At 35.5% G+C, this 14874-nt stretch overlaps 2 protein-coding genes across 6 annotated transcripts in view; one reads left to right on the forward strand and one right to left on the reverse strand.

The window, feature by feature from the left end:
- The window catches only part of IFNGR2 (interferon gamma receptor 2), a 35705-nt gene extending 31511 nt beyond the window's left edge, over window positions 1-4194 (forward strand). Inside the window, exon 7 of the mRNA XM_069074925.1 lies at window positions 2948-4194. Coding sequence (XP_068931026.1) covers window positions 2948-3121 — 174 coding nt within the window. The 3' untranslated portion in view covers window positions 3122-4194. The remainder of the gene's footprint in view (window positions 1-2947) is intronic.
- TMEM50B (transmembrane protein 50B) overlaps window positions 1-14874 on the reverse strand; it is a 54435-nt gene that overhangs the window by 7584 nt on the left and 31977 nt on the right. For 4 of the 5 annotated variants that reach the window (XM_069074927.1, XM_069074929.1, XM_069074926.1 and 1 more), the window contains exons 6-7: window positions 11338-11395; window positions 6977-8458 (exon numbers count right to left, since the gene is read on the reverse strand). In XM_069074927.1, the coding sequence (XP_068931028.1) occupies window positions 8413-8458; window positions 11338-11395 (104 nt within the window). In that variant the 3' untranslated portion in view covers window positions 6977-8412. Of the gene's footprint in view, window positions 1-6976; window positions 8459-11337; window positions 11396-14874 lie in introns of those variants that run through there. The other variant, XM_069074930.1, reaches the window with a different exon arrangement.

The raw sequence follows: 14874 nt of genomic DNA on the forward strand, positions 1-14874 counted from the left end.
TCAGGGTCTGGAAGAACGTGCACTCAGTATAGAAGAGTGTATCTAAAGATGCAGTGTCTCATGGGGCATGGGGTCAGGTTTCCTGGAGTGCAAAACGATGATAAGAGTATGAGAGGAAGATGTCTAATATGTAGGGAAGTTTGTTAATTATAGTAGAGTATTCCAAAGAAAGGGGGGGGGGGGGATGAAGACAAGGGAAGTCTTTGGCATCCTTAGTAATGGAGATGTGTGTTTACACACATATATATCAAAAGAGACCTGTCAATAGAACCGTGTGTTTATAGATTATATATGTAGTCTGAGGTGATTGTGTATTGTTCTTAAAGGATTATAGATTATAGGATAGATTAAAGGATTATAGAGTTGAATGGCAACTTTATAGGCCACTGAGTCTGACCCCTATATTTTATAGAAAACCAAGGCTTACAGAGAGGAAGTGAAGTGCCCAAGGTTATTCAGCTAGTATCTGAGGCAATGGACATGTCCTAGCCCACCACTCTCCACTCCACCATCTAGCTGCCTTTGAATTGTAGATTTAGAAATTGTTGTGAAAGCTTCTATAAGAAAGTCATTATCAAACTACTGTCACGCTGTCATAGATTGAAGGACCAATTAAATTCTTGGTGGACTTCAAATGTAGCAATACAGAAAGTCGTGATCACCAACTAATAAATAATTTACTAAGATCTCTGCAATGAAGGACTACACATCACCAAAGAAAATGCCATCTAACAAAAGTTATATTCATTCGCCCAAAGCAGTACAAAATGAGCACTGCAGTAGGACTGTTCGGATGAGCTCAGGGATCTAGTTAGATGGGTGTTTCTTCCACGATGTATGATTTCCTTATGTCTAGTTTTCATCCAATAAACTGGCAAAATGATACTATTGAAATAATACCACTCCTTTTACCAGGTGAGTCAGGGTTACTTTAAGGGATTGCACGAAATAACTCAAGAATGAAATTAGATTCTCCTCTTCCTATTAATTCACAGCTATTGCCCTCTAAATGAGTAATTTTGTTAACTAAATTCCTGGAAAGAAAGAAATAAACCACATCCATATAACTTACTATATCCTCTTGTGATTTTTATTGTAATATAAACTTTGAGGCCAGATGGGGTCTGTAGAAGGCAGCAGATGAGAAGGGATATTCCCTAGGGTATGCTGGGAGCATCTTGGATCAAATCATGAAAGCCAATTGTTAAACTTTTACTGCAAGTATTTATATTTTAGAAATTGGAAAATGTCACAAATCAGGGCTTGATTTATATTGTTGATTGTCTAACTAATGGGGTAAATGTTAACAATGTAGATTAAATTTAAAAGTGTGTCCTGCATTTTCAGTTTCAGATCTGTCTCAAATTAGGGCTCCCCCAGCTATCTGAGCAGCAGAAGCCTCTAGTGTCAGGTCAGCTAATGAGAAAGAAGGCATCTTCTCAGCAGACTATGGGGGGGGGGGGTGCAGCTGTGAGACCACAGACTGGGTGACAGCATCAAGTTTTATCTGGGCAGTGCAAATAACTTAGGTTTGAGATCACCTAGTCAAGGGTTGAAAGACAGAATCAGGTTTTAGCACCTCCAAAAATGGCTCACAAACTTTTCCGTTTATATAATAAATAATTGTCCCTATCTCTAATGCATGGATATTTCACTTTTCTAGTTCTCAGAAATTCTAGGACAGTGATTGGAAAGTTCATGTTGTGTCTGTTTAGAATGCAGAAATTTGTGATCTGTAAGAACTAAGAGTACTACAAAAAATTACTTCTGGATTGATGAGCATAATCACACCTTTGGAAGAAGGGAGAAATTTTCCCATCACTGTGGTTTAAGGCATAAATTATGCCATTAAATGGAAAAAAGTATCATAAAGGGAGTGTCTATAGTCTTCTAAATAAATTTTTCCATCATCAAGAGAAACAGTCTATGCTCCTTGGGGTATTTGCACTAACAGTTTACAATTTTTCTGTTGGTAGTCTGTGTATGAATGCTTACCTACTGTAGCCAGGAGTGTGAGGCTAAGAGAGAAGATTCACTAGGATTCCAATATCGGGGAGAAAAGGCCTTAATTTACCAGTATATTATGTATAGATGTGTATTCACGTAAATAATCCTCTGGAAAGTAATATCAGTTTGTTTACATTCACGGAGGAGGGCTGGCATTTGTAGTTACAAAAGCATAAATAAATAAAAACACATCCATGAACAGGGTTCCAGAACTATAGTGGCCAGGTATTATTGGATGCATCGTATAAACGTGTTTTGTTAGCTCCAGTGTACCAGCTTGACTAAGAGCAGCCCATGGAGAGAGGGGTGGCTCATGTTAAAAAGCAAAATATTCTGACTTATCTTACTGTTTACCAATTATGGGTAGATGTTTTGCAAGTCTGTGTGGTTGAAATAAATCACTTGTTAAGTTAATATTTAAAAGAACCATAAGTAGAAAAAAAAACATTTAAAAATAGTTTCATATATTGATTTTTCAGAGATAAGTTGGAAACCCCCTATTCACTGTTTCAAGTTAGTCATCCCCCTTTTTGTACATTCCCGTTGGGCAGGCGTTTCCCAATGACTCACTAGACCATATGGTGTAGCACAATGCCAACATTGGATTTGGAATCATCTGATAACTTGGAACTAAATCCTAGCCTCTGAAACTTACTGTCTCCAAACCAACCCGTGCTTCCATGTCTACAAAATGACAGGTCTGAGTAGAAGACTTTTTAGGTGCCTTCTGTGATCCTTCGGGCTTAGTAAAATGCACTTGTAGAATACCATTTTGTAACTTACACTGATCAGTCTTGTTTAAAATATAGTGTGAGTATATTTGTTTGGAGGCTGGGGATGGTGATGCATAAAATTAAAGCACAAAGGGCTTGCCTCACAAACATAGCCAATGTCTTTGGATCTGGTGTCCTAACTTGACTTTATTTCTGATCCTTTCTAGTATTTAATGGATTCCAATGAGCCTATTTTAGAGGCACTGGACAAGAACAGCTCAATGGAAGGGGATCGTTGGGATTCCTTATCTATTGTTACCTGCACAGAAGAGAATCAAGCTGTCTTCAGTAGTAATTTAAGTGATAATAATTGTACAAATATGAAAATATTTGAAATATGAAATATGAAAATTACCTAGAGCCAATAAACTGTGAGGATTACTGTCTAAACTTTATAGGAGGCCAGTTTCCCATATTTCTGTCCACCACGGATGCCATATTTGCTTGGGACAAGTTTTATTTTCCTTTTTAACTGAGGTCACCACTAAAATATACGTTAATAGCATTATTCCAGTGAACAGTCAATTATGAAATATCTTCCTGGCCTAGAAAAAACAAGATGAACACTTCAACAATGTTTCCCCAAAACACTAAGAAGATCTCTTAACCTACAGTACCTTAATTGAGAGACAGCATAATAATAATGGGAAGAACTGTAGACAAGGAGCTGGATTTTGATTTCCAGTTGTACCACTATTTCACAGGGTGGCCACCAGCATATCTCTTCCCCTCTCCCTGCCTCAGTTTCTTAAGTCTGTAACATGGAGTTGAACTATAGCTTTCAGGGACCTCTAAAACTTCCTTGGCTGGTACCCCTATGAAACTCTGAATTTGATATTGCTCTTGGCCACGTTCCAGTTCTAAGAAAATGTTATGATTTAATCTTGTAAATTTGTCAATCTTGTAAATTTGTCAATTACAAATTTTGTAAGCTAATACATTATAAATACACGTTTTTTAAAACAAAATCCTGTGAAGGGGTTTTGTTTTTTTATACTGTTAAGTATTTCCATGTTTTCTGAAGTTTCAGCTTTTCCTTCTGCTATATTCCTCAGTTTACCTACAAACGATACAGTTTTCTGTCTGGTGTCTACCAACTGAATATTAAGTTTGTGAGTCAGTTCCTTGAAATTGGTGGGTTTTCAGGTGATGAATTTGCACTTTATATGAGTACTATAATATTGTCTAAGATGTGTGTGTGCACTAGGAAAACTATGAAATGCATTATTACTAATATGATGTTCATTCAGCATTCAAATATTTACTTTTTACCAGGAAAGGATCAAGACTTTTATTCCATTTTTGTTCCTTTTTTCACAATCCTTCCTAATAATCATCAAACATATGGAAAATATCTAGTTGCTGATTTGCCCTATTTAGGGCTCTATTGATTAAAGTTGGTTATGGAACTGAATGTTAGTAATCATTAATCAAGTTGAAAGTTCCAAGATCTTGGTAGGTGAAATCAGGTACAGACCTATATGGTACTTATCTGAGAGGGCCATTCAAACTCAAGACAAAGATGTAAAGCAGCTTGCAAAAAATGATGCTATCAATCTAATCTGTCTGGTACTTTTGGAAAGAATGTCTGACCCTATGTCTGGCTCTTCTCTCCCTCCCACTTCTCCACCCTAATTTTAAGCAAGCTAACACCATGGGCATCCACGAGAGAACTGGGGGAAGACATATTGGCCTTTATTAAGTACCTACCGTTTAAGTGTAAATTGTTATTATGAGCCTAAGGTACGTTTTTACAGTACCAGCTGATGGGGAGGCAGAACCAAGATGGAGAAATGGCAGCAACTTCCCTGAGCTCTCCCCAAAACCCCTCTGAACACCTCTAAGTAATGCCATAAAACAGTTCCTGGAGCAGCAAAACCACAAAAGGATCGGGTGAAATAATTTTCCAGCCAAAAACAGCTTAGAAGGCTGACAAGAAAGGTCTGTTACACCTGCGTGAGAACAGAGCACATATTTTCACTTTTTCCAGTACATTATAGTTTTCCCTTTATTTCACTGAAAAAAAAGTTACTTGTTATATGGGATGGCCTTTGAGAGTGGGGGGCAGAGGAGACAATTCTAATTATGTAATTATGATGTGAAAAAATCAGTACTCATATCATTCATGGTCTTTATTTGCTGGCAGAAATGTAAACTTGTCTGATCTGTTATTTCTTGATATGCTGCAAGCTCCTGACTCAGAACACAGCAAGACCTTTCTTTCTTTACATCTCTGACCTCCTGGTCTCAGGGTGCTCTGGTGACCGGTGATTTACTCTACTGCCCTTCCCCCTTGTCTATGGTCTTTTCTAAAGGACAATAAAATGGAGTATAATTTATGACTGCACCCTGCAGTGCCTCGTTACATCATTCACTTAGCATCTTTCAGAAGTTTCCTAGTACACAGTACACAGGTATGTAGTTCATCCATTTATTAAGGACTTACTCGTACAAAGACAGAAGGGGAATACAAATCCATGCCTATATCATGCTCCATTTCTTCTTAGCAGAAAGGACATGACATCCACAACTGAGCAGGGGCAGTAAAATAAATAGATAGTAGCTTGACTGCATAAGAGTATAATATTCTTTGTCCTTCATTTTCAATTAGAACCAATGGCATCATGAGTGATGTCTTGACTTGAGATATAACGTGTTATCCAAGGTCAAAGGTTGGGAAGGATCAAAGCCAGAGAAATCAAAGAGTTGCTAACAAAAAATGCTTTCTTGAAATTAAAGTTTCTCAAGGAGTCCCATACCTTTAAATAGTTGCCTAAACCACGAGAGCTTTAAGACCCTAACCATAACAATGAATGTGCTTTTTCTACAATGAACTCCAGATTGGGATGCCAAGTATCTCTCCCTCTTCACATGGAAGAAATTAGGAATTAGGGCACACTATTGAGGGCAAGAAAGATGACCTAGTCCAACACCATTATGTTAAAACTTTAAAGCTATTAGGGGTATCTTTCCCCTAACCAGCAGCAGGAAGTGAAGGGGTTTTAGGAAATCTTGATTTTCCCATCCATCTTTATATTATCCACTTCATCTTTGTATTTCCTCCAGCAGTTAGAATGAACTAGTTACCTGTCTTATAGTTACTTGCTATTTCATTTATATCCTCCTATGCTATTAAGAGTAGATTTGAGATTTTCCATCTCACAGTTATAAATATTGTCTCCATATGTGTTGTCTCCCATGTTAGAATTGTGTGGTTCTTCAAAAGCAGAAACTGGCTTCCTTTTCTATATGGATGCCCAGCTAATTGTGCTTCATTGATTCACATTGTGGAAAAGTCACATCTATATGCAACTCTATGGGGTCAGTTGATACAATGAAATCCTATCTATGTTAGTTTCTGGGAACGAGGACACCACACATTCTACAGGCTTTCACTGTTATAAGCAGCAGACTTCCAAAACTTATTAGCTACATAAAGAGCAGTCGCTAGATATTTCACAGCCTCAGTTTCCTCACATGTAAAAATGGAGATAACAGATAACAGTACCTATTATCTCACAGGATTGTCTGAAGATCAAATGAGAATATACACTTTTTTTACACATTTTGATATTTGAATTCATAATTGGAGAACTTGTGAAATTATAAGGGTTTAGTATCATGTTTTTAGAACAGTGAACCACCATATTAATACTTCCTAAATCCAGACTCAGTTAACTACTAAGCCAAATTATCTTGCTCAAATGTGTATAAAGTGCTTTGCACACCTTCAAGTGTTTTACAAATGCCAGCTATTATATAGGAATTACATGCTTTAAGATTTACAAAATGCATTCTATATATATGTATATAAATCGCCTTTGAGCAACAGAATCTGAGTCAGCAGTCAAAACTGCTAAGATTATTAATGTAGTCCCCATTTTTTGATAGGAAAACAGGCACAGAGCAATTATGTGTTCATATTCACAATATGTTTTTTTCCCTGTTTTCAGTAGAAAAAAAGGATACTAAATTTTTAGGGTCATTCTAGAGTGTTCTGGCTAAGCAACTTGCTGTCGAAATAACAATTCACTGCAACGATGCCCAAATACTCCAGAAGTGCTGAGAGCACATGCACTTTTTATTTGTTTTTATATATAAGCTGTGTCTTTTAGCCACTTGGTTGTATAAATTATGAATAAAACAAAACAATTTTTAAACTACATTTTTTTTGTCAAATAAATTTAACAAACCACCCTTATAAGAAATATTTATTGCATTTAAAATAAGTTACAACTGAGGGGACATAAAAAGGGACTTCAAAGATGTTAGTTTTATAATTTGAGAAAATAAAAAGGTTGCCAAGGTTTTTAAACAAAAGCACACAAACAGTAAACAGGATGAAGTGTAGACAGTAGCACAGTTTTTCACAGTTTGCTTCATATGCTGTGCAAAGGAAATACTCAGAAAAGATATTTTTAAAGCTGCATTTTAATGCTATTTGTTTTATAGAGTCTGTCTTCGATACAAGAAAGATAATTTATAAAACCAGGGGAAAATAAAGTACAACCAAAACCTATGTAACAAGTGAGAGTGGAATATGAGATAGTGACAAGTCAATTCCCTTGAGACTATACTGTGTATTTGTGCTTACTTAGCTAATACAACTCAAATTAGAGCTATGATTGTAATATAATACATGCCTGAAAAATTTGCTAAGTATATTTTACAACAGTTTATCCAAAGTTTGATGAATACATCAGAATAGGGGCTTTCAGTCTTGCAAACAAGTGGATAAAATGTTTATTTCTTATACAAAATAGTAGCAGTACTTTGGAAGGAAAACTTCTTTTTTAATGTTTTCCTTATACCTTCCATTATATGAAAAGTATCTGTTGTACTACTCTGTGCTCTTAAATCTTGATTCTTTCAAGCCAATTTGCTTTAACATGACTTTAAGCAATGCTACCATATAATCTATAGATTGTAAAGAGAAAAGCACAATACACAGACTATTTTACTTGTATTTTCTAAGAATTATGTTGCCCAGTTCTTCTGTGATCATTTTACTTTCATCACATTAAATCTAAGCTAATTAGTTGTACACTATCCCATTTCAGAGCCTTGCAATTTAGAAATATTTTTTCTTCAAAAGTTATTTCCAAATTAGTCCTTTGGGTATTTAAAAATCTTCATATCAATTTATGTTCCACTTAAATGCAAGCAAGAATTAAAAAGAAAAAACCAAAACATGCTAATTTTCTCTGCCAAAATAAATACAACTTATTGAAATGCCCTTTCTACCTAATTGGTCAGCACTGATTTCAGGTATTTACTGATTTATATTTGCACATCTTCAGTAGTTAGAAACAGCATACACAAGCATAGCCAGTAAGCTCTAAAGTGACATGATGCAACCTTGCTCAGAGAGCACAGATCAAGCCATTAAGAGTGCAAGAATAAAAAATGGATATTTTCCACCATCTATAATATATACATCCATATATGTACATATTCACAACCTATTCACTGAAATAAATGGTAGAAACTACAAAGTATTTTTAAGTTGGTAAAAAAAGGAAAATAATTTGACATTTAAAGTATAATCCAATAGCAAAATGTAAATCAAATTGGGAGAGAAAATTTTATACATAAAGAATATAACAAAATGATTTTTGATGCAAGTAGTGATTTATCCCCATAACTCTTCTGTTCGTCCAAATTTGTAGATGAGAGTACTATAAAAATATGAAAAACAGTTATATGTGGTGAGAAAAACTTGGAACTACTTGTACATTACAATTACAACATATGTATTTTTACATTTTAATTTAAGTTTAATTTTGGAACTGCTAAAATTAAGTAGCATAGCTACATATCAGCTAAGATAATTACCTTTCATAGCCCAGCTTCCTGAACTAGAAATGTCTGAAATGCTTTCAATGTTATTCTTAAAGCAAAAATACATTATAATATTCCAACATCTAAAAGAAGCAGAGAATTGTTCAGTCGTTATTTCTCTTTCAGATTCAACCATATCCAAAAAATTGGAGCTTAGGTTTCTTTTTATCAAAAATAACAACTTGGGGCAGCTAGGTGGCACAGTGACTAGAGCACCAGCCCTGGAGTCAGGAGGACCTAAGTTCAAATCCAGCCTCAGAAACTTAACACTTACTAGCCATGTAACCTTGGGTAAGTCATTTAACCCCAACTGCCCTGCCCTCCCCCTCCAAAAAAAAGAAAGCAAAAAGCGAAAATAACAACTCATATTTATATCCTATTTTGTAATTTACAGTTAAGCACTTTACTCTAAACAACTCTATGACATTAAAATTAGATACCAGCAACTTCATTAATTATATTTGAGTGCCTCACGCTAGTGTCTCATTATTCTACTATTTCAATACCTGCTACTTGAAATTGTTGATATTTATATTCAACTCAGCTAAAATATATAAACAAAAATTCTAAAACTAGTTACCATTCCGGGTGCTAAACAATATTATAAAAGCATATTCTTGGTCCTAAATTATAACATAAATTTAAATTGGTAACAGCAGAAAGCTGCTTGAGAGGAGGGAGTTTTGTTATTTGAATTTGTATTTGTCAGGTCTAATATATAGGAGGTACTTAAGTGCCTACTGATTAACTAACTGATGAGAGGTGAAAGGGACAAAGGACAGTTTTAGCTGATAAGAAGAAAAAAATTAAAAATCTGAGTAGGACTCTGAATCAATCACAGACTGATAACATAAAAACACCAGGAGTAATTGCTGCTAGTGCCGCCCGGAGTCAGGAGGACCTGAGTTCAAATCTGGCCTCAGACACTTACCACAAAACTAGCCCTGTGACCTTGGGCAAGTCACTTAACCCCAATTGCCCTACCTTCCCCTCTCCAAAAAAAAAAAAAAATAGGTTACAGGACCTGTGTGATTATCAACATGTAAAAAAGTACTTCTTATAATAAGATTTCATGTAGCTGGCATAAAATAACTGAAATATCAAGTCAATGGCATTTTTTAAATGACAAGATCACACAGGCTGGGAAGACGTGTGCTACCCAAAGTTCAGGAGTCACCTTCAGAATTGTTATTTATCTAAATTATGATCATTAAGTGTTACAAAACTTTACCTTTCATATCCTGTTAGATTTGATCTGGCTGTCAACAAAAGCCCTCTGAAAAAGAGGTTTTAATTTACTGATACCAAGTTTTGAGGTTTTTTAATACACAGCCCTCCAAGATCAGGGAGTTCTTGACTTGGGGTCCATAAAGTCCTTTGTTGCTGTTTTATAAAAAATATTTTGACCATTGTATTTCAATAGAATGTTTCCTTTGTTATTCTATGTATTTCATTTTATGCACTTAAAAACATAATTCTGAGAAGGGGTCTAAGATGGAGGTTCCCAAACTTATCTGGCCTACCACTCCCTTTCCAAAAAAAAAAAAAATTACTCTGTCCCCGCAGGAATTCTTTGATCCTTTTTTTTTTTTTGCCTTTTTTGGAGGGAAATTGGGGTTAAGTAACTTGCCCAAGGTTACATGGCTAGGTTTTTTTTATGTGTGTGGGTGTTAAGTGTCTGAGGCCGAAACCGAACTCAGGTCCTCCTGACTCCAGGCCAGCACTTTACTCACTGCACCACCTAGCTGCCTCGAAATCTTTGATCCTTTAATGTTTGGGGGTTTGGTTTTTTTAATATGCATCGTTTCAAAAAATATAAAATATTTTTTAAATGACATCTTAAATTTGTCAATTTATTGTAAATTTGAGGGGTTTTTTCTGCATTGAAATTTTCATGACACAATATTGAGTTGTAAACAAGTCATATATCACATAACACATATTCCTGCAGATGCATGATGGACTTCCCAATGATGTACAACACATTCACCTGCCAACTTGTTAAGACCTGTCAGCGGACTTGACCACTGATCAATTATAACTTGCATTTTGTGTGTTTATTTGGAAAATAATGTAATCATAATGACTTTATTATATATACATATATGAAACATATATGAATGGTTTTTCAAAATATCTTCTTTCCTTATGCAATGCCATCCCAATTGTACCCAAGGGTACTACCACACTACCCCTCTTTCACCCCTCTACATCATTCCAGCACCCTCTGGTATCCCCCACTTTGGGAACCTCTGAAAACACAAAAAAAGTTTAATAACTCCTAAAGATTGGAGGAGCTGCTGGGAAGGTAGGGACTGTTAACTTGTTGAGAATGCTTACCTTCAGATTCCTAAGACAAACATTACCTAGGAAAATTTTGTCTTTTTTCCTTTTTTCAACTTAGATGAAGCCAAACTTGCTAGTCCATAAAATATTTCATGGAGAAATGTCTCCATCTTGTGGCCTTTTATCACATTACATCTAAAGGTGATTACTGCCATGTGCTTTTTTTGCATTTACCCACATTTAAACAGAAGCCTCAACTAGTTAACAATTTAGCCATTATAATTTTATACCATTACCATGTCTTTTTTATTGAATAGATACAATTCATAATTGTATCACAGCCCATTTCTAAGTGAACCCAATGAACTTATACTTTTTATATTCTTTTTATAATATACTTATAAATAGAATGGAAAAATGGTTAACTTACCTAAAAAATATAAGTGCATTTTGAAAAAATACAGCTAGTCCAGGATAAACATTAGTATCTGAAAGAATTAAAAAGATATGTCAAGAAAAATTGGTGTCAACATATTCAACAACAAAGAATATCAGTGCTAACCACAAACAGAACATATGTAACATACCAAGAAATAACAGAAGGTAGCAAAAAGGAACCAAAAAGATACAATTTCATTGAATTATCTGAATTTTTTTTTTTTTGGCTTTTTGGAGGGCAACTGGGGTTAAGTGACTTGCCCAAGGTCACACAGCTAGGTTTGTGTGTGTGTGTGTGTGTGTGTGTGTGTGTGTGTGTGTGTGTGTGTTACATGTCTGAGGCCAGATTTGAACTCAGGTGCTCCTGACTCCAGGGCCGGTACTCTATTCACTGCACCACCTAGCCGCCCCGAATTATCTGAATTTTTAAAACATTTATTTACTTTACATAAATAACATTAAATAGATTGTTTAGGCTAAAAATGGACTTTTCCCCTCAAAAAGTGAAAAACTGTAATTCTTAACATATATAAGCCATGACAAAAACAGAGAAGTTAACCCATCACCTAGAGTACTAGTGGGCCAAGGACACCTAGAGGCAGACAAGCATTCATTTATAAACAATGACTACACTGATGTTAGAAAGAGTGAGGGAGAGGAGAAGTTTCTCATCCTCAAAAACTGGGAACCAATGACCTAAGACAAAAACAGATAAGTTTATTGGTTGGATCAGAACTGCCTGTACAAAAGCTGGAGGCACACAGATTCTCCTCTTGCTGCCCAAGACAGAAATGTGGAATATTGTCAAAAACAAAAAGGATGAAAACTTGTAATAAATTGTCAACATTCTGTTATTGTGTTTTTTGAAAAGACTTCTAGAATACTTGTTACATATTGTCAGTAAATAGTGTAGAAAAAGGAATAAATCTTCACCTAACCTATCCAAAACTCGTTTATTCCTGTATCTCAGAAAATAATAAAGATCAAGGAAGAGAGCAAAAAGGTATCTCTGCTTAAGGAATGGCCTAGAATCTATGCACTAAGACTTATACTCTCACAGAAAAGTCCTTCAGCCCATTTACTTTTACTTTAGATTTAATTTTAACAAATATGGTTATCTGGTTTCTTAGCTCAAAACAGATCGGGAAAAGCAAATTTAAAAGGTCAGAGAAAAAAATACTACAGGGAGTAGCAAGAATACTTCTGTCAGCAGCAGTAGATGAAGTTGGACCCCCAGGAACAGAAAAATTACAGACAGACATAAAAACTCAAAAAGGGCAAGAATAACACCTCAACAGGCTCTCAAAATCAACAGACAAAATTTGGAATAAGTCATTAAGAATAGATTCAATTATGTTCAGTAAATTCTTTTTTCAAGGAAGGAAGGAAGTTAATACATTTTAAAAGGGAATTCCATTCAAAATGGTTGAAATTGTAAAAACTTTGGTGTATAAAGGGATAAAGACCCAGGTATATGGAAAAGTTATCTGGAATGACTCACAGAATCTCAGAGCAGGAAAAGAATGCAGAGGGCAAATAAATCTACCTCAACTGGAATCCTTGTACAACATTCCTAACAAATGTTAATCCTCTAAAGACTTCTACTAATGAGAAATCCACTATATCAAAATATTCAATATTACTCTTACTCTCTGCAACTTCTACTTACTGGTACTAATTCTGAGAACAAGTATTTTTATTTATTTCTGGAGATTGTGTCTCTTTATCTCACTCAGGTTAGAACTGCAGCAGCTATTCTCAGGCCTAACCCCACTAATCAGAACAGAAATTCTTATCTGCTCCATTTCCAATCTGGGCTGGTTAGACCCTGCTTAGGTGGCCTGGGATGGACAAATGGATGGACACAAACACCACTACCTTCCAAGGACCCACAACACTGGTGGTGAACCATAGTGCAGACACCTGACTGCCTTTGGCCCTACTGTAACTACACCCTGAGCTCAAGAGATCCACTCCATTCCATTCACTTCAGCCCCACAAGAAGCAGGGATGAGTTATGTACCACCACAACAGCTAAGAACAAATCTAAACCTTTTCCCACATGACAGCCCTTTAGATACTTGAAAACAGTTATTACCTTTCCTTCTAAGTCTTCTGTTCTTTATTTTATTTAGCCAATCCCACATAACATGATCTCAAGTTCCCTTGCCACCCTGGTCTCACTGTTTACCAGTAGGTAGGGAGCACAGTGGATATAGGGCTGAGCCTACAATCCAGAACACAAATTCAGAACCAGCCTCAGACATTTATTGTGTGATGCTGGGCAAGTCATTTAAACTGTCTGCCTCAGTTTCCTCATGTTTAAAATGGCACTTACCTCCCAGAATTTTTGTGAGGATGAAATGAGATCATATTTGTAAAGCACTTAGCACAGTGCTAAGGCATCACAGACACTTAATGCATTCTCCCTCTCTCCCTTCAATCCTTCCTCCCTCCATACCCACTCTAATTCCTCAATGCTCCTTCTTCCCAATATAGCACACAGAATTGAATACAATATTCTTGGACAGAATACAAGAGAAATATCTCCTTTGTTCTGAACTCATTCTCTAAGAGTTCCAAAGAGGTGAAATATACTTATTATGCATCACTGTTCACTGTCATTAAATACCAGGAACAATTTGTTGACTCGGAAAGCAGAGAAAAGAAGGTTGGAAATGGTAGATTTAAGTTCTAATTCTGTGAGTAGTATCATACAGTTTCATAGATTTAGAGCTGAAAGGGACCTTAAAAAGGGCCATTGGGTCCAAGTCCCCCTCATTTTACAAATAAGGAAACTGAGGTACATAGCTGGTGCTGGATTTAAATTCAAGTCTGCCTGACTCCAAGCCCACTAAACTATTCACTATGCCATTAGAAAATTGCAATAAAGATTTTTATAGAAAAGTAATTTTGAAACTCTTTTCATGGTTGTCACAGGATGAAGAAATCAATTAAATTCCTAGTAGGTTTTAAATACAGCAAACTGAAGTCAAGAACACCAACTAATACATTATTTACTAAAACCTCTGTGGTGAAATGTTACACCATACTATGGAAATACCCCTTGACAAAAATTATATTCATTCCATAAGGACAAGTACGAAATAAGCACTGTGTTAGTAATGTCCATATGGGCTCAATGACAACCAGGATTTCACCCAACATGTGTAATTTTTTATATTTAACTTTCATCCAATAAGCTAACTAACTTTATTAACATCAATACTTCACCAAACCCAGAAACAGAAAAAAAAAGGCAAGAGAATTTTATTAGTATTGTGTTAAATGTAATATTCACTTAAAAAAGAAATCTGTCCCTAATGGGAATTCATAGTTTCAGATACAATATTATAGTCTGTTCTTTGTATATTAAAAATGTCCACATTTGCTACTGTTTCTTAGGTTCATAATGAAATCTCCTAATATGCAAAATAAGACATATTTTTGACTACAATAGGAATTTAGTTTAGTTTAGTCTGACTATGCTTAAATTTTTTTTCTTTTTTTTCTTTAGTGAAGAACGTAG

Source organism: Petaurus breviceps, unplaced genomic scaffold, assembly GCF_028583685.1.
Source record: "Petaurus breviceps papuanus isolate PSGF00001 unplaced genomic scaffold, PetGlider_PUasm1.0 90897, whole genome shotgun sequence".
NCBI lineage: Eukaryota > Metazoa > Chordata > Mammalia > Diprotodontia > Petauridae > Petaurus > Petaurus breviceps.